Genomic DNA, 20,878 nt, shown 5'->3' on the forward strand with positions numbered 1-20,878 from the left:
ACCTCTCATGAGAGGTTGTGATATGTTTGCCATCACCAGCATTTTAATGTGCCTTCCTTCTTTACCTCCTCCTTGAGGTATAATCAATTCCAGCTGATCTTTCCCCACTGGTATACTAACTAAGCAATTCCTTTCACTATGTCCTATTTTGCCACAAGTGTAACAGAAGTCAGGACATCTTTCATACTTGAAGCTTAACCATTTCACTTTCCCTTCCATTTTGACCATAGTACCTCTCATGAGAGGTTGTGATATGTCTGCCATCACCAACATTTTAATGTGCCTTCCTTCTTTACCTCCTCCTTGAGGTATAATCACTTCTTTCGTTTCGTGGAACACTGAAGCTATCTTTTTCCCACCTCCTTAGATATCCAGTGCACTGGGAGGTTCCACACCTGAATCCATAACGGGGCTATATTAAAGTCGGCTTCCTCCTCTTCAAACCCTTTAAACCATGGTCTAACAACTAACATCTGACTATCAAATAATCCATGGACCTCCTTTATAGATCCGTTCTCTATCCTTCTCACTGGGTATTAAGAACTGGAAGGCATTGACTCCTACCTCCACCACCCTCAGACCTTTAGGGTAGCCCTATGCTAGTGTAACAAAGTTTTTCACTCCCACAAAGTTGATGATCTTTTCACCCTTTATCTTTCCCACCAAACTTTCTTCACACTCCTTGACGCTTGGTCCTACATCCCCCAAATCTAGTTCTGTTCCACCCATTTCTTTAGTGGATATCGCAAATCTTTGCAGTATCTCAGCTATTTCCTCAGTCATAGAGCTCCTACTAGGATTCTATGAAAGAATATCACAGATCAACTCCAGACCAGAACAGGGAACCAATGGTTAGTTAGGCTAAAACAGAGATGTACCCCTAAACTCTCTCGTCTCAAAGTTTTGGGTTTCCACAGAGGATAATAGTTCAGGTGTATAAGACCAAAGATACTTAAAGATATACAACCTTACTGGATCAGTACTACACCACAGAAGTGAAACAAAACACCGTCCTTTTTTTTAAATGATGAAAATGGACCCATAGACTATCCTTTTTTTTCGCTGTCTTTTTTCCAGATTTTCCTTTTTTTAAATTTAATAAAAACAAGAAAGAGATGAAACTGAGGGTTAAAAAGCGAGAAAAAATTACTATTTGCTTCCTCTCAAGAGTACTTACAGAGGCTGGTAAGATCCTTGTGGTAAAAGCTTTAAAGTTACCTGTCTCAACTTGAGACAATGTTTCTGACAGAGATAGTAGTGGAGTACCTTCTCTTTGCGTCTTCTTTGGATTCACCAATCAGAACTAAAAATGAGATCTTCTCGGTTGTTGTTTAATGCTGAAATTAAACCTGTCGAAATGCCTTTTAATGTTGAAGTAAAGGGTTTTGTTGTCTTCAAGATGTTTGTGTAGTGCTTTGGTTGTTTCTTTGGTTTCAGACAAAGAAGATTCAACAACCTCCCAAGGAGGGAGATTCGCACATTTCTCAAGAGAGAGAAAATTTTGAACTCTCACACGGGAGAGACTGTCCAATGGGCGTAGTATCAATTTAGTTGCATCTAGGATGTCAACGTATCTTTTAAAAAATAATTAATTTACCCAACAAAAAAAAAATCTAACAATACAAGAATTACAAGAAAAAGCAATTCATTAAAAATTATTATGATGTAACTTAAGTTTAACTATGTTTTTGGTATTGTTGGGTTAGATTTAGCACCTGAACTAACCAATTCATTAAAAAAAAAATCACCTACTATGGTCATTCTACTCAACACATATGACTGTTTTGGAGAAAATAAATTGTATTAGAATACTTCTAAGATAAAAGAAAGAAAGAAATCTTACTCAATAACCAAAAACTTGATGAGTCACATATATTTAACAATTTAACTCAAGTGTTCTAATGTATAGGTTGAGATTTAAAAACTCGAATTTATGGCTCTACAACATATGTATACAAAAACTCTCAAGTCCTGCCCTTTCTCCTAAGGTGATACAGGTCGAGTACCTGTCTCGTGCACCATTTGGCTAACTTGATTCGTATTTTATAGATTAGCCATTTTCTGACCCTTATCTACCATGCAATTCAGTAGGTGTCTAGTTATCAGATATTGCAAGAGGAGGGTTGGGTCAATAGGTACCCACCCCACCCCGCTTATTATTTAATTTTTTAAATAATTTATAGGAATTTAATTTGTATTTTATATATTCATCTAAGACTCAACATAGATTTTGAAAAAAAAAAACCTCATGCTGAGGAACAAACATGTAAAGACAATACTATAAGAAAAAGGAAAAAATTAAAAGAATTTAAAATCAATGAAATTTTGAAATAAGTAGTACCCTTTCTTTAATACATATTCCACATCAATTAACCTATTTCCTAAAGAACATAAGATAATGAACTCTACGAATAAATACTTCTAAACAAACTATAATTTCTCATATTTGTAGTGCAATTTGTTAGATGAAATTATTTAGTAAGCCCTTAAAATATTATTTTGTAATATGTGTATAAAAATGAAAAAATAAAAAATATATATATGCAAAACAGGTCGGATACCCGCGAGTTGTTAATCCTATGATCCTATCCCCTTTCCCGTCGTATATAAGTGGATATCTGCCTCCTTTGACTCGGTCAAATAACACAAATCGAGTACCCTATTTTTCGAATCGAATCAAGTCAAATATCACAAATTTTCAAATTAGCAGGCATTTTTACCCACCCCTACTTTTCCCCTTCCCCTTTGTAACATATGGAGCCAAAACAAAGACTTGAATTTCTAGACTTTACAACATAATTTTGAAATAAATTAGTTAATTGTAGTTATTAACATCAACAATATAGAATATTATAGGTACATATATTATACAAAATCATTAAAAATTTGGGGTTCAATCGGTAATTTTTACAACCAACAGAACAGTCATTTGGACTGTTAGCCATCACCAAAGATTTTATATCTTGATGTGGTGGGTGATCAAGGGTTCAAATCTTACTTTTCATCATTTGTTACAATATGTGTTTTTCTCAAATTCATACAGATGTGTAGTGTATCCGTCTGATTCCACATTGATTCAGTCCCTGTTGGTGAACAACTATGCATTGATACCTAATAGTTAACTAGGCCAGTCAAACTACTCCATGTTTACCTATTCGGATTTGGGAGTCCAGATAATATCAACTCTGTTACTAACGTGGCCATATAAAATTCACGGGCCGTTGAACTTTTCAAGTGAAGCCGCGAGAAACACGTTTAAAGGTGAATCAAATCCAACTCACCTTGCATTGCAGATTTGAAAGTAAAGTGACAGATGTTTACAGATATAATGTAACGTATTTACCTTCAAATGTAAGCCAAACTTCGGAATTCTTGATCCGAAAATGTCTCTCTTCCATTGCTGATAAGAACACCTCAATAGAAGGAGCCAAGAAATAGTACTTTTCCTTCTCCAAGCCCTTCCCTTCAACCTCTCCTCCTCTCTCCCAGTTCCTAAAAAATCCATCATCTATCTTTGCTTCTGACAAGAGGGAACAGCCATGAACATTATTTGGGTATGTAACATTACCATTTCTCTTTATTTCTTTTTTTTTGTCAAAAATTTCTGTTTACTCTTATGATGTGTATTGATGAGCTATATAAAGTGCTGTTTTCTTCGTTCTAGGACTTTGGCACTCATTGCAAGAGTCATCTAAATATTCACATTGGATTTCTTTCCACGAGGATTAACTAATGGTTGAGGTAATCCAATTTGTGTTCATCTTTCTTGTACGTATTTTGATTAAAATTCATTGTTTAGTAAGAAATAAAGAACGTGAAATTTTTTTTTGAAGTTTTGCAATTTTCATGCGAATTAGATGTTAACAACTCAGAAACTCGACCTACTTTTGTCTCCTCCTCTCTGTCATGTTCAATTTCGTACACAATTTAAAAAATTAAAATTCACCAAGAGACTTTTGCTTCACAACATCAAGTATGCATGTTTATTGCTTTTCCGGAAATTGTACAGGATGACTTTCTTTTTTCATCTTTTTGCTAAATCAAATGTAATAATTAGGAGTTTGAAAATCTCTGCATCTATGTCATCATCCATGTCATAAGTCACTAATATGTGATCTTGAAACCAAATTCAAAGAATTTCAATTGAAACATTAATATTTTGGGTAAACTTGACCTTCAAAAACCTTTACTTTGTGGAGTGACTAAGTTTAATCCAATCTTAACTAGTAAGGGCAGCCACGGTTTAGGTTTGAACTATAATCGGATTGGAATAGGTCAAATGGTTTGTTGAACTAGAACGGGAATCAGATTTTAGAAAGTGGAATCAAAATCATAACCGTGACTAAAGATTTAGATTTAGAATCACCAAAATTTTGAACCGAAACCGGACTAGTAATTTACAACTCATTCAGACCGTCTAAAAAAACATTTGTTATCTAAACTTATTTGACCAATTTAGAATTTAATATCAATAGTTAGCATTTAATAACAGCAGCTTCAATCCTAATCCAACAACCCATTGTCTCATTCCATTAGTAAGTCTATACTTTATGACTAATCTAAATTCCAGACAATCTTATTAACAATGAGATATTTTTCATAAAATTTGCATCATTTTTTTTTTCCTTGCACATGATAAAGCAACAAAGTTCTTTTTTTTTATATTCATTGTCATATTTTCTTAAAATCAATTTTATAACAATAAGTATTTAAACTTAACTAAAAAGGTTGTACCATGATCAAAAGAAACCAAAACCGGAACCATAGGTTCAAGAATTGTAGCTGTAACTATCTTTATAAGGATCGGTTTAGATTTCACTTTTCAAAAACATAAGAACCATCAGATTTTAAATCAAAACTGACGGTTCTAGAATCGTGGCCATGTTTACCAACTAGTAGTAAGTTTAAATTGAGATTTTCAAGTACTGATTCAACCAATATTAGCTTTCTTCATGTTTTTCCAGTGAAATACACCATTAGTTTGAAGTTATTCTTTTTAAAAAATAAAAAATAAAGATCTCATATGACTCACTTAGATAGGGATCAATACAACATGCTACAATGAATTAAAACTCTAACCAGTGCTTGGTGGAACAGTTACCATCCTTGGGCCTCAACCTTTGACCAGCTCTCGTTAGGTAACCTATATCATTGGCGAATTAATTTCATCTTCAATGCTGACCGGCACACCAAGGCCTCATTGACGAAGCTATTGTGCTATTCCGCCTTTCAGGCACGTTCTTATTGTTGGATAGTCAGCGCCACAATAAAATGGGATTCGGCTTAGATATCTCATTTTGGTTTGAAACAACAATTGAAACCCCTACGCAATTGTTCATCAAGTACCAAAAACATCGTCAAGCTTTACCACATCTCTAGAACCTTTTAACAATTGTTATCAGTTAATTCACATATCAAAATATCTAAATACCGAAATCAAAATGCATAATTTCTTGTAAACCTGCCAGCACAAACAATAATGGGAAGCTGAAAAAGTCCCAAAAAAAGGGGATAATTTCAGTAATCTTCCCTGAAGTTTCTAGAAATTTCACTAAGCTGCCTAAAATTTTTAAAAATTATACTTACCTCCCCTAATTTGCCACTTTTAATAACCAAACCTAAAAATAGGATCAAAATTTTAATGAATACCCTAAAATGCCCCTATTTCATAAAGTTTAATTTATTCTTCTAAACAATGGCACAGCAATTTAGCACAATTACAAAGGAATGAGTATCAAATTTTTTATGCCCATATTTGTTATTTGATAGTCAATTACAACGATAAATCTCATTAAAATAGGTTACTTTTAATTGTGCTTTATTGGAGATAGAAATTCTTTTAAGATGGAGAAGAAAGTGTCACCATAATTTTTTTTTAATGTTTGTGGATTAGTTGAGTGATGGAACCACCAAAATTTAATAGTGATTTTGGACCTTTTATTTTTCAGTTATTGTTAATTTGGCTAGCGAAAAACAAATACATAAACAAACAAAAACTACAAAAGAATTAGACGATATTCAAAGTTATCAAAACAATATTACTAGTTTGACATTTTATCATGATGGAGCCATAGGAACTAATAGTACTATGATTTTGCTAACAAAATATAAGAGTCATGGATAAGAAGGGAAATAGAAAAAATATAAATATAAAACCCATCCTATATATAAGCATAGCAAAGTGACAAATGAAAGAATTTCATTAGAATGTTAAACCTAGTATTGTCATTTTAAGTGAACAAGGGAGGTAAGTTGTCATTTTACATGAACAAGATAGGTGGATATAATTTTTGAAACATCAAGAGTGCTAAGTGAAATTGTCGGAAACCTAAGGGGAGGTTTCTGAAATTATCCTCCAAAAAAAGGTGCAAAAGCTAACATATTGAATTTGCACTTTTCCAATCAAACAAAAAAGGCAAAGCTCTTTTCTTGCCCGTTCAATAGGACTTGTGGCACCAAGAGCAGGTTGGGACAAGTAATATTAGTGATTAATTCGGATTAATTCCAAATAATACTAGACCCATTCAGACCACCACACACCTTTTACAATTACTCAACAATCTTGCAAAAATTTTGCATGCAACCACTATAAGGCTGATCTGTAATATCGAGAGAATCCCCAAAATTTGCAGAAAAAATTGCAGGGGATTATATTTACTGAGATGGTAAAGTATGTACAACGTCTGTTTAGTATAAAAGAATGATTCAACTCCAAAAATTACGAAACATTACCATTTTCTTTCCCCTCTTGAGATTTACCATGAGAAGAACCATCTTGTTCGCCTTGCTGTTCAAAGTGGCAGATCTTATCATTGTTCTCCCCTAGCTCTTGAGAATTTGAGTGCAAACAATCATCATCATCTCCCATCCCACAAAGTCTGCAAGGATTTGAGGATCTCTGAGAGCACCAATGGTCAGGAACACTGAGGAAATGCGTATCGATAAACTTTCTGAATCGCTTTTTGTACTCTTTGGGAGAGATGATAGTTGGCTGCTGGTTCTTGGGGACAAGGGATGACTTGACCCAATTCTCAAGTTGTTTGTCCCAGGTGTATTGCCTCAGATAATCAATGATCCCACACACCAATTCACGTTTCTGAGCATCCACTCCCACTAGCAAAGAATAATCCATAACATTGATAGACTGAAAGGAAAAAGCAAAGACAAGTAATCAGCAGCTAAACACTGCATCATGCATGACACCTGGGCAGTTGAAAGAGTAAAATAATCTGACATACAGGTCAGCATGTAGTAGCATAGATTACCGGAAGAAATTATACAAACTCACCTGGAGGAAATTAGTGTCATTCCAGACAGCCCGTTGCAGAATTCGCTTTGATTTCCTACTAACATAGAGAGGAGAAACATTCATGTCATTAACAAAGTTTTGGTCCAAAAGAACATCATCAGCATTTCCTGTTGAATTAAATCGAGCATGCAAGGCGCCTTTAAGATCGTATTGGCGTATGATATTTCGACCAAAAGAAAGGTTCTCCATCACCATTAGATCATGTCTTGTCTCTTTCCCATTTTTTGTTTGTCTAATGGTTACCTGCATTGCAAAAAAATTCATTATGACATTAGAGAAAAGAAAAACTTCACCTCATTTTGCTGGCTATACAAGATGATGTAAACAGACCAACCTGGTAAATGCCAAGAATTTTTGCAAGGCAGGTCTGGTTCCCAAGTTCATAGCATTCATTCATATACTCGAAGTAATTTGAAGCAAACTTCAAGAAAGCTTCAAACTCGGTCCTCTTAATTTCTTTTATGATGAACCTATCATCTAGAGTTTTAGCAAAGAAAGATTTACTCTTCCCACCTTTGGCATCCCAGTTCCTGCAACGACTTAGGGAAGCAATATAATCAATTTCAGATGGACAACATCGATTTCGCAGATGGCGAAATTGGCTGGAATATAAGCATATCACAGAGTATTTTCGCTTTCCCGGAACTTTTCCAATGCCCAAAGAGACTTCTGGATGAACAGCTGCCAAAGACACCACAGAGTCCAATAAATCCAGACTATCAAAGCTTGAGAAGTGCGACTCTTCTGATGATATGCTAGTTGAAGAATAAATTCCATCTGCATCCAAATAACCAGTTGAAGACCAATGAGGGGAGGCAAGAGAAAATATTCGTGTTAGGCTCTGTGAATTATCATTCGACGTCATCATCCCTTTTCCTTTCCTGAAATCCTCATCAAGTTCCTGACTCACAATAGGTAGGTCCTTCAACAAGGCTAGAGCACAAGCAATTATGCTTGAAAATTCATCTTCATAATCTGAGACAACATAGTCGTCCAAACCAAGAGGAATTTGAAGTTTCGACCCCTCATCATTTATCAGTTTATAACCTGTAGTGTCTTGAGCAAAGCTAGATACAGAATCAAATTTTGGGAAGTAACCTCTCCAGAGATCATTCATGTATTCATGTTGAATTTCTCTAAATGGAGCCCACATCCAGCCCTTTTCATTTTCTATGTTAAAAGACGACCTAAAATGAGATCTTACAGTCTGACAACTGTTTGAATCAAGAACAGAACCCTCAACATCAGTTGTAATTGGTACTACTTTATCTTCTTGCACTTGAACAAACTTTGGGATATTGTCTTGTAGATTGTCATCACCATCATGAGAGCCATCAAAAATATCTGGCTTATTTAAAGAATCTTGAAGTGCTCCATTTCCAATAGTTCCTTGAACTAGTCCCTCAATAGGAACTTCCTTTTGAAAAGAGTTTGCTTCTTCAGATGTAACAAGCTTGATTTCAAGACTAGGGATGATGTTCGAAACATTTTCAGGATCCTCTATAGTTATGTCTAGGCCATCAGCTTTAGCTTGAGAAGTTTCCATGCAAATTTGTTTTGCTACTCTGCTGTCAATGGTTTTACTCCCTGCCACAGAAAGTTCAGATGATAGCAGATAATTGAGACGCCTATCCCAGATGCGGGATCCAAGCAGTAGCTCCAATCGTAGTTTGTTTAACCTCAAAAACTTGTAAATAGCTCCATCCCCATTCCCATTCTTCAGAACATTCCGAATGTCATCCTGATTTCAGATTAAGCAGTCCACGAAAAAAAGAAAAAGAATATAGGTATTAGTTACCTAAAATCTGCAGAATAAAGCTAAGCAAAATGGAACAATACAAAAAGGGTAAGCATTCCAAAAATCACAAACAAATAGAAAATTTAAAAAGAGACTTAATATATAATCATGCAGTTGTGATAAGATAGTTTATATATAATCATTTAGAGACTTAATAAAGAGTACATTCACGAGTGCTTAGTTACTTTTTAACCAAATTCCAATCACTTCAGCAATAAAATCAGATAACTAATAGATACATTGGCACTTGAAGCAAATTCAGAGCTGCATGATTTTGTTAGGTACTGAATACCAAATTGTGTAGTACTCTAAACATAACCGCACCTCAAATTGGGATCTTTCCTCCTTCAACATGTCCTCGATATCAGAGAAATCTTTAATTGTTCCCTGAAGATTTAGAGTCATGCCTAAATAGCGGGATCCTACCTCCTTCAAAGATTTTTCTATCTCCAGGAACAACGAAATTCCTTTCTCGTACACCTTTCAAGACAGACATAATTTAAGTTAGCAGAAACTGATCAAAATATATGTGCCATTGCTGAAATCACTGGTACACTTGAAAATACTTACATCCTCAAACTCTTCCTTCAGAACCTCTCCTCTAACTGAATTACCAAACTCCAGCTTCTCAGGTGTCAGAGATACTGAATAAGTAGCAACTTTTGAGTATTTGAACATTGCAACCAGAGGGCCCAATCTGCATTTGACCAATAATGACACGTTATTTTCTTTTATCTGAATTCAAGTTATGATGGAAGTTTTGATGAAAACACAACCCAATGCAACATATCTAGGATTTTTGTGATTGGCAATATCAGTGCCATTTATAATAAGCGTTTGCAGCTGAAAGAAAAGTTAAAACGTTTTATGCTGTCCCCTCAACAGCCCCAGCTTACAAGGGGCCAAGACGAAACAGAGAAAACACAAGAAAAGAAATCTCCATGCCAGCCCAAAGATTTAATAAAAGGAAACAAATAAATCACTTCTGTATGCCTACTTATGTTTAATGTTTTTGAACAACAGCATGACAAGGAGAAATAAACGAATCACTACTTTATAAGCTGCAAGTGAGTATACCCAAAGAAGAAGAGATAATCCTGGTGTAAAGAATGCCCACAACTAGATTTTCTTCTAAATGAGGAGGGATTTGAAAAGCTCAGCTCCAGAAACTTTCCAAATGATAAACCACGAGCAGCAGTTGATATCAAGACTCTTTTCGTGGATTTTGAGCTTCCATTATGGGATACACATTTACCACAGCAACTCCACATCCAAAGTTTCCCGTCACTTTGACCAGGCAAAATCTTATCTGTAGGAAGACGTCTTACGTGAATTGTGAGTTGCTTATTATGATGCGCATAGTAATAAAAATGGGCTTCTGGTAGTTGACCACAAGTCTTGCACTGCAGCCTCTGTAAAAGCCAACAATTTCTGTTGAGCATAAAAAATAAAGCTAACTTCTGTTTTTTTAACTTTTTAATTGAACATAATTTATACTCAAAACTGTACAGTACAGAAAGTACATCTTTATTCAGAAAGTTCAACAATTATCCTTGCAGCTTTGAGAAAGAAACAATTACCCTACCAACATGCCACCAAATACCTAATTACCATGAAAAAATTAGATGCTCTAAACAAAACACGGTAGCAAATGTCCTCTCTACCAAGTCCCATTACCACCACTATGCCAGAGTGCATCATGCAGCCATGCAAAAACTAATAAAATGTGAACAAAGCAACAAATAAAAGCTTTCAAAGGACAAGATGTAGGCAAAATGTAAAACCTGATTGAGTAAATTTTCGTGCAAAAACTTTCCAAGCGGAACATCAAAATTCCTGTAGAACTTGATATGAGAAAAATGACTATGCTCACACATGGTCCCTCTAGAAGAATTTCGGCTTGACATCAAAACCAAGATACTCTCAGAATCCAAAACAGCTTTGATGTCATCCTTACTAGGGATATGTTCTTCATAATCTCCACTACTCATTTGTGTTTCAAAAGGCATTGGTAGAGGATGTGACTGTGGACGATCATGTCCTTTCCCATCATCAGCAGTAATCTTAATTTCTGTATCACAGTGATCAATGGTCTTCTGTGAGATAGGAATCTGAACATCAGTTTGCCCCTGATCATCAGATGTCCTCCCATCAAAGCCGAAGTATGAAGACATAGCCTGACTTGAACTAGAGATAAGAGGAAAATTATCCCCCATAACTTTTTTCAAAGAAGCTGAGAGAGATGACAGCCCCGAAAGAATGAGTGGATTATATGACTCAAATGAAAATGACAAATTAGCTTCGGGCTCCGAATTCAAATATTGGGTAACTTCTTCACCAAACTCATCAGAAATGGGAATTGTTGATGATGCACCAGAATCAATAACAGGATCACCATTGCAGGAAGTTGGATCACTAGCTCCATGGGGTGATAATTCTTGATTGGTTAGTGCAAGGTTCACTACTTCACTAATAGGAATAGTTGAGAACATTGCCCTCTGATCTAAAAGGAAGTAAGTCTCCAAGATAAAATGATATGCCATGACAACTGCACAGCGGACCACACATTTGATTCTCTTCAGTTGATCACTGTCAGCTCCCATCAACAAAATCTGTCCCATATTTCAAATACAAGTTAAGATATTTCAATATACTGCACTGCATCACTCTGAAGACTTTTGATGCTCAATTACAATTAATTCTAGTAACATGATGGAAACACCAAGCAAATTAACCACAATGCTGGTTTTCAATTGAGGCATGACCATTTAGTTGCTAGGGTGAAGCTAAAATTTCCATCAGAAATGGGATACAAACGTAGTACTTAATATTGGCCCTAAAACAATTAAGAAATTATTAATTCCAAAGACCAAATGACATGTATAATACACTACCATTAATCACGGCATCCTTCCCAACAGGAAATCATAATTTTGCAGATAATGACAGAAATGTACAATATCTAACATCAAGGTTTACTTTCACATGTATAGAAATGTCATCATTCAAGTAAACAAATCAGAAGGGACAAAATCTAGGACAAAATGGAATTATAAAGACATCTTAAAGTTGGGAAAGTACTTGATAAAGTAGACAAAAAAAGGCACCACAAATCTCCCTTCCAACAAGAGAATGTGAAAGACACATAAATGTTCTTTATCTACTTCAAAACATTATGCAGGAAAACCAACTGAGGCATAACATTCAAGGTGCAACAAAATATATACTGCAGCTGAGCTGTTCTAACTCAAGGCCCATACCAAATTACAAGTCCAAGCCCAGAAGTAGTTTACTGTTCTATCTGGCTACTTCAAGCTTTGTTGGCACATGAACTTGCAAGACCTAAGGATTATTCTAGTCAAACCTCAAGAGCTATGCTCTTTCTATTTAATAGCCCAAGATGATGTAACCCAGGATATTAATTCATGGACCAAGTTATATCAACTCATTGGCATATATTAACTACATCTCCTTTATAAAGGAGATTCAAGTCACTGAGGAATGAGATTTTTAGCAGAAAGAGGTTTTAGCTTTAAGATACTCTTTGATACTATTGCTTCAAAGGAGAGATCACTGGCTGCTATGAGATGTGATTCCAAAGATCCCTCAAATCCCATTGCTGAAAATCAACTTCAAAATCAGTTATCACTACAATTTATCCCATCCCTGAAAACTTAGAAATTAGATCTCAGCTTTATATTCTAGATAAACGTCTGCATCAAATTTACTAGGTCAGGAATACAGAACTTAAGGTTGCCAAAATAGTAAAAGGTAAGCTCATCTAAAACTAGCAATCATATATCATGCCATAAACTACTAAAAACATTGTCCAGTTTTTGGAAAGCATAAACACAGCACATCTTCTTAAATAAAAAGTTCTTCACAAAACCCAAAATTACATAAAAATTGAATTATTCAATAAATATCTGCTACATGTACTGTATTTAGCATCTTAACTTATCATTTGTTTGACAAGAAGAAAATTCATAATAAAAGTGTTAGCAGAAGTGAATCCTGTATTCCTGTTCCCTTTCACAAGAGGCATTTTGCATAAAAATGCCATACCCCTTGAACACCCCCCCCCCCCCCAACAAAAAAATCTCTGATATCAACCATCATTGCTCCAAAGAATGGAAAGCTTACATATTCAAGTACTCCTTATGCATCAGTTGCATAATAAAAACTTATTTAAGAGCTTCTATGCTACTAGTTAGCATGTTACATGCACATCTACTGATTTCAAATCAAAATTGAACTTCTGCACCAAATTTTTTCAATCTACTGGCCAAATTATTATCTTAACTAGTGACAAACAAGTGAAAACATAACAGGTATCTATGCAATCTAATGGAAGCCTCTAGATCTAGCCAAAAGAATAAAAAATAAGTTTATATAATAATGATTAAGCATTGCACGATCTGATTTGTCTTTTGACCACAAGGCAGATGTACACAGCAACCAAGATGAGTGCAGAATGTACTTTGGGTCAAACAACGAACAGCAGAAATAGATGCAGTGCTAACTCTGAAATTGATCGACAATATCAGAGTCTCTGTGTCAGAAATAATTTCTAGTTATAATGTTTCCAAATCAATCATTCATGAGAAAGAATATATCCTTCAGAAAATTTAACTGAGGAAATAGAGGGACAGTTAGATATGTATCTATATCTACTTCAAAAGACATTATTTAGTGGACTTTAGAAGTTTCCCTACCTTCAAAAAAATAAATACAAAGATAAGCCAAAGCACTCAACTAACCAATGACTTTCTTCACAACAAGAATCCAGGCCAAAATTTAACTCAAGGAAAGAGTATCAAAATTTTGGAATTCCTGAGTTCTGGATTTTCTAAAATCTTTATCAATTGTTGTGCACTTTTAGGTAAAAACCCTATTTTACTTTTCAAAAGGTTTGTTCTGCTCACAAAGCACTGAGGGGTATCAGCCTTGAACACAAAGAAAGAGAAGCCAATTACTTATTAACATATAATACTCCAAAGTTTCTCAAACGCTTCTCAACAGTTCTTCCACCCCATGGAGAACTTTTGGGTTCCTAGAATCCAAAAGGTGCATCTAAGACCACTGTCTCCCATATGAGAGTCATCTTCTTCTAGTACAGGCAAAAATTTTTGGAAACAAAACATAGACAGTGAAATTTGTAAACATTTCAATTTACTTTTGGGCAATGACAAGTGGATTTGCACCATTAGTATTTCTCATGGCCATCCAGCACTAAGCAAACAGTTGACTTAAACATGACAATGCATATCGCAATATATCCAATCATTCTAAAATATCTTGTTTGAACAAAAACCATTCTAACTTCAATTTTCAAGACTATGTTCTCCTAGTATTGCAATTCCTCTCATTTCATAATTTTTGGCAGTAAAATGAAGACTTAGATAACCAGGGATTTTGTGTGGCATGTGGTCGAATATGCCCATGTGCAGAAAAAGAAAGCTTCAAAAACAGCACGGAAAGTTTTGATGACATCTTTGAAAGAGAATTTGTTAATATCCAATCTTTGGGGTTGTGGAACTCATCATCCAAAAAACTCTGAAGCAATGCTTCTATCCATCAGTTCTTTTTATGTACTTCAGCAATGTAACGAGAAGGAAAGGTACTTTTAACAATGACAGGCCTTTGACGAAGAGTTCTAGGACCATGAAGGTATAGCAAAAAACTCATCACGTTCTCACCGTGCATCCAAGACGAGTTGGGCATCCCTCTAGAAACATCAATGTTTTGCTCGGTTTCTTGCCAGTTTCGGCAATAACAGCGTGTTCTTCCACAAACTTTTCAAAATGAAAAGAATCACACTGCCTAAGCTTCTGGCCAACCAGAGAATCTGGAGACAAGATGGGTGAACCTGTGCAACGAGCAACCCTCTCCAGACGATGAAGCTTCATATCAAGGACCAGCGTCATTCCTTTTGCCAAGATGGACTCTTGTATATCACGAGAAACAGTTTTCTCTACCAACACCACATTTGGTTGGTACATGTCTATCACATCAATGATGGCTCTCATACTATCCTTCTCCTGATGTTGAGAGCATAATTTTAAATATTATTAACTGCCAATAACCAGAAACTTTTGAACATAGAAAACTCAATCATACCTGCTGCATTGACTCAAATGATGATAGTCCATTTGATGAAAGTCCAAGGGCACCCTGAATCAACATCAATCTAGGATTGGTGTACTTTGTGGGCATGTGTTTGTGCGCAGCGTGCTTTTTAAAGACCAGCCCTTTAATCATTCGGCTATAAAGGCAAACAATTCAGTTACAAACTTGAAGTTTGTCAATACTGAGTATAGCAGTCATTCAGAGTAGCACATGAAACTAAGATATACAAATACAAGTAGGCCTCAGAATCAGCTGGTCTTTCAGTACAAACACGAACAAGTAGCTTTAGATTTGGATGTATGTAATTTGACAAGAATTTAAATTTTTAGAATGACTCAGAGCCTGACACAGATTTTTCAAGATGCTTCAGCAACAAATGAAGATAAACAACAAAACAGAAAACAAAAGATGCCTGTTTGTTCTGCATTATTCTCTGGGATTTCCAACACAGCAAGTACTTTCAGATTTTGTTGAGTTGGAAGAAGAAATGTGCACATTAAAGTGAATCAGAAAAAGTACACAAAATAGAACTGATCAATTACACCCTGAAAAAGTTAAAACTAAAACCAATGGAAAGAAAATAGTTGATGCCTTATCACCTTTGACATGGAAAACCACTGGAGATACATTTGATTTTTACATATCCATCAGGATCCATTGCTTTTCCTTCTGCAGCATCTGGCTTCACAAATTTAGCAGCCTCCCATGACAAAAGAGTAACGATATCTACCCAACTATTTCCATCTTTTGCAGAAGAGACAACACCAACAGATTTAAGTAGTTGATCAACAAGGGCCTTAAACTTCCCATTCATCACCTCTTCCATCGCTTTTCGCTTTACCTCTTTGAATTTGTGGGCCCCACTTCTTTCATCTCCAAAGCTGCTTAAAGAGCTTGGGCTACCCCAATTTATACCATCAACAGATTCATCATCATCCTCATCATAATTGATCACACTACCCTCAATATCATCAATATAATCCTCAGGCTCTGGGGGTAGCCAAAACTGGGCATCCATCTCATCATTACCTGGTAAGCTTGCACTTCCCTCATCAATCACTGAACCAAATCTTTCCAAATTATGATCACTGGCTTCCTTATCATGAAGAGTTCCTGCATTTTCTATGTCTCTGTTAATCCAAGTATCATTTACAACATTTATTCCCAGGAGGTCATTTTTCACAGAAGTACTGGGTCTTTGAACTCCATTAGTCTGAAATTCTGAGCTATGATCATTTAATTGGTTCTTTGCACTGCAAACAGAATCTTCTTGACTGCTATCCGTGCTACATTCCTCCAAATAAACCCTAATAACAATGATGACAATGTAAGAAGAAGCAAACTAGTTGAAATTCTGTTAGTCTCATTCAAAATTCAACTTTTTGCTTACCTTCCATCTGAGTTTGCATCAATAGAAAAATCACCTGCATGACAACCATTATAAGAATCAGCACAAGAATGTGCAAACAGGAGGAAGAGGAACCAGAAGATACCAAAGAAGAAAAAACAAATGATGTAAGACATTACTGCAACTCGATAGACCACTTTCACTGCTTCTCAAGGAAGCACTTGTACTTATTGATGGCATTGAAGCAGGGATTTGATTTGTCTGTCTTCTCAAAACGTCATTGATTGCTACCTGATCCACAAAATTGAGAAAATTTGCACATGATCTTGGGGACAACCAATTTCTGTATTGCCACTAAGAACAATCAACGTAACAATTCAGGATGAAAAGGTGATATATTTAAACAATCAACATGAGCAAATTATCAGAATTTTCAAATATCAGTGAAAAACCTGTAATATTGATCTCAAGAAAACCACCAAAATCCAAGAAACAGCATAGCACATCAAAAATTCACCCGTAGCCACAGCCAACCCTTACCCCCACCCTGTATCCTGCCCCAACCCACAACAAACATCCTAGTTTCCATCCAAACAAATAAGTACATAAAGAAACCATATAAACACTAATTAAAATCTAACTTAAAATGCAAAATTCCTCAGACTGGTCCAGATCAAACAAAAGCCTGACCACATTAACACTCAAAGAACAGCATTCAATTCATTAAAAACTCAAGTATTCAGATTCCTAGAGGGGAAAATAACGGGAAAAAAAAGCTATTCAGATTCCCAAAAACCCCAACTATTTGAACTGACCATCCACAACATTAAAATCTCAGCCAAAAAAAATACTTCAAATTTAGTCTTTACAATAACTGCACCCAAACAAGAGAATTGGGAGTCGAAACGCATTCTTTAATGCTCAAATCCGACGAATCTTGAACCACAAAATGAAGTCAACAGCAAATACAAGTCAAAAGAAAAGAAGAAAAACCTCTATACCCGAAAGAAATAATTTATATGCGGTTTGATCTGCTGTGATAAGTTAACAAAATCTCTGACTAAATATTCCAAGTTCAACAAGGGTAAGAAAAGCAATCTAGTAAGCAAGAATCAAGGAAGAAACAGAAACCTAAATTTTTAAATATTTAACTTACCATTTTAGGCTTCAATAAAATCAATCAGTAGAAGACATCCCAGAGAAAATATAGGAAACAAGAAAAGGAAAGCAGAAAAAATAAATAAAGCCTTGACAAATAACTTACTATTAAAGCGATCAAATTAAAGCGTAAATGGTGGCCCCTAAATCAAATCCCTCTTCACAAGGGTATCAAAATCTTGAAATTTGAAACTAATTCTGGTAACCCTTTACATTAATATACAAGAATTGAGTCGAGAAACAAGAAATAACAGATGAAGATGAGGAGAATAAGGGGAGAAATGAAGAGAACTTAAGGAAGAGTGAAGGAAGAAGAAAATGCAGGAGAACGAAGCACACTTTGTGTCCCAAAGTGGGGTCCACTGTTCTTGTTCAATAAAATTTGGAGTTGCGGCAGAAAATTTCAATTTTGATTTTTAAATAGTCATCATTTCTAGTTTCGGACGGTTAAAAAAGTCAAATTTGAGTGAGATAAGGAAGAAACAATAAAAGTGAAATTAGACTAGTAGTATTCCTTCAATTGGAAAAAAAAAAAGAGAGAGAGACTAGTAGTGTTCCTATGATATTGTCTGAAGAAATTACTTTTTTGCATTCGGCTAGACTCAATTAGGAAAACAAATAGTGGTTTGACTTATGTCCACCTCTGATTTGTCACTATCTTGGTTTTTAGGTAAGTGAGTCAGTTTACATAATTTAACATTTTATATGCTGTAAATGTGAAAACATATTAAACCCGATCCGATAAAGAACCCGGCGTAGAGACTGGATTAATGAATCACTGATTAAATCGATGAGTATTAATTTAATATTTATAAATATAAAATAGTAATTTTAATATACATAAAATATATAATAAAGTGCTTTTAGATAGTAATTATTATACTTAGAAAGATATATAATAAATATATAGATATTAATAGAAGACTTAATTTTATTTTATCGTACTTTAAAAAATATAAAAATAATATAGTCAAGTATAAAACAAAATTCATATCGCTTGTTTTCAAAAATATAGCATTTTTTCATTATTTTATTTTTGTTAAAAATAAAGTAATTTTCTAACTAATCAAATATTGTCAATTAAAAAGGATTAATTGTATAATAAAAAATAAAAAAAAATTATTAAAAAATATTTAGTTATCAAATAAAAACTAAGCAAGTGGTAAAGTCAACATATATGCATTTTGTTTAAAAAACAAAGATCCACAATTATTTAGAAAAAAAAAAGGTAAACTAAGTCAATTGAAAAATCGAATGGATTTTCAGTTGAACCATTGGATCAAATGAGTTTATCCGAGTTTGACCAAATCAATCTCTTGTTCGGTCAAGCTAAAGACCGGTCTAATCTGATGCCCAGTCCACCGATCAAATGGGTTCAATCACTGGATCGAGTCGAGTTTAATAATTATGTGTGAAAATACAATTATCACAATAAGTCAACTTCTAATTTGTGATTATCTTGGTTATTAGGTGAGTGAGTCAGTTTACATAATCAAACATTTTATTTGCTGTATATGTGAAAATACAATTATCACAATAAGTCAACTTCTAATTTGTGATTATCTTGGTTATTAGGTGAGTGAGTCAGTTTACATAATCAAACATTTTATTTGCTGTATATGTGAAAATACAACCATCACAGTTATCCCTTATGCATCCTCTTTTCTGTCTGTAAGGTGGAAAACTGAACAAAGAATTCTCTTTTTTCATCACCAATCGAAAAACTCAAGATTTTATTATAATGAAAAGAAGTAATATAGGAATTTGTTATTAGGTATTTGACCAAATAGGGTCGTCCACTTCCAATAGATCCTATCACTAAAATAACCCTAAAAGGAGGTAAAGCTAATCAGAGCAAGAACGGTTTTCCATGATATGGGAAATGAAAATTATTGGCCCCACATGAAGTTTGTGAACAAGTGACCGTAAGACAATATTGTAGAACTTGAATTTAATATATTTAGGATAGAGACTTGGTTTCTATTATGCTTAATGGTAATGATTCTACTACTAATTGGGCTGGTACTACAAATGGATATACATGCAATTGACTATTTGTATATTTGATGATTGAATATTTGATACCTAGGAAATTTGTGACAAGTATTGAATTTAGGACAGTTGTCTTTCCTTTATTTAGCACCAACGGAAAAATTTGAAATGTTCTATTAGGATTTTGACTCATACATTTAGACCCAAGTACTAGTATCTTTTTTTTTAATGAACAATAACAAAAGGATTTCTCCTCATTTTTTTTAGCAAACTAGTATTCTTTTGCTATCAAAAATCCATATAACAATCCATTTTTCTTAGATAATTCTTTGTAAAAGTGAATATTAAAAATAAAGTTACGCAGGAAGAGTGGTGATGACAATTAAATAACTTTTATACAGCTTGTAGACTAGGCTATTACTGTTGAGTTAAGAAAATATATTAACGTAATTAATTGAATGTTACTCCCTGAATTTGGATATATATATATATATATGTATATTTCTTTACATCTCAAGTTTTAACCCATAATGTAAATAACAATATTCAAAATCAATCTTAAACGTTCGACAATGTCAATAAATAAACATCCAAGACAGCTATCAAACATCAAGTGTAACTTGCAACTTTCTAACATCTAAAGTAGATAATTACTAAACATGTGTGTGCATACAATTTGATTGTATGGTAGAACATCAATCACATGGCAACATGCCACAACTATTTAGCTTATTAATTAGTTCCTTGCATAAGTTACAAACTCTAAGACTGTCAATGGGGCCGAGCCAACCAAAGCTCGGTTCGTTTGGCCCGAAAAAAAGTCGATGAACCCGACCTTTTAGTAAGCCGGTCTGAGGTTGAACCTAAAAATTAGGTCCAAATTAAATATGATCCGAGTTTGGGTCTCATTAAACTCAAACCCGATATTGGCCTAACCCTATATATATATATATAATTTATATTTTGATATTATGTATAATTATATATCCAAACATATTATTACTAAATACTAAATATATACAAATTACAAAATACAAAAATACATCTGAAAACTCTTCTACGAGCTTTCTTGAGAAATAATATTAGTAATACATAACTGAATTTCTAACTTTTCTTATTGGTTGAGTAAATTTTTGTATTGGCA

At 34.5% G+C, this 20,878-nt stretch overlaps 1 protein-coding gene and 1 long non-coding RNA gene across 2 annotated transcripts; one reads left to right on the top strand and one right to left on the bottom strand.

The window, feature by feature from the left end:
• The first annotated feature begins 3,373 nt into the window (after positions 1–3,373).
• Positions 3,374–3,832, top strand: LOC140015044 (uncharacterized). The gene is made up of 2 exons (XR_011821805.1): positions 3,374–3,554; positions 3,665–3,832. It is a non-coding gene; the product is annotated as an uncharacterized lncRNA (long non-coding RNA).
• Positions 3,833–6,607: 2,775 nt separating this feature from the next.
• Positions 6,608–18,365, bottom strand: LOC113711888 (putative 1-phosphatidylinositol-3-phosphate 5-kinase FAB1D). Its single transcript, XM_027235122.2, has 13 exons — positions 17,849–18,365; positions 16,764–16,875; positions 16,627–16,660; positions 15,836–16,543; positions 15,228–15,372; positions 14,807–15,148; positions 10,892–11,719; positions 10,185–10,519; positions 9,678–9,804; positions 9,432–9,587; positions 7,644–9,050; positions 7,289–7,552; positions 6,608–7,144 (listed from the first exon to the last, which is right to left on the bottom strand). Exons 2-13 carry the CDS (start codon positions 16,822–16,824, stop codon positions 6,719–6,721), a joined length of 4,833 nt encoding a protein of 1,610 aa, XP_027090923.1. The 5' UTR covers positions 16,825–16,875; positions 17,849–18,365; the 3' UTR covers positions 6,608–6,718.
• Between the last annotated feature and the right edge of the window lie 2,513 nt (positions 18,366–20,878).

This window comes from Coffea arabica, chromosome 10e (genome assembly GCF_036785885.1).
Source record: "Coffea arabica cultivar ET-39 chromosome 10e, Coffea Arabica ET-39 HiFi, whole genome shotgun sequence".
Lineage (NCBI taxonomy): Eukaryota > Viridiplantae > Streptophyta > Magnoliopsida > Gentianales > Rubiaceae > Coffea > Coffea arabica.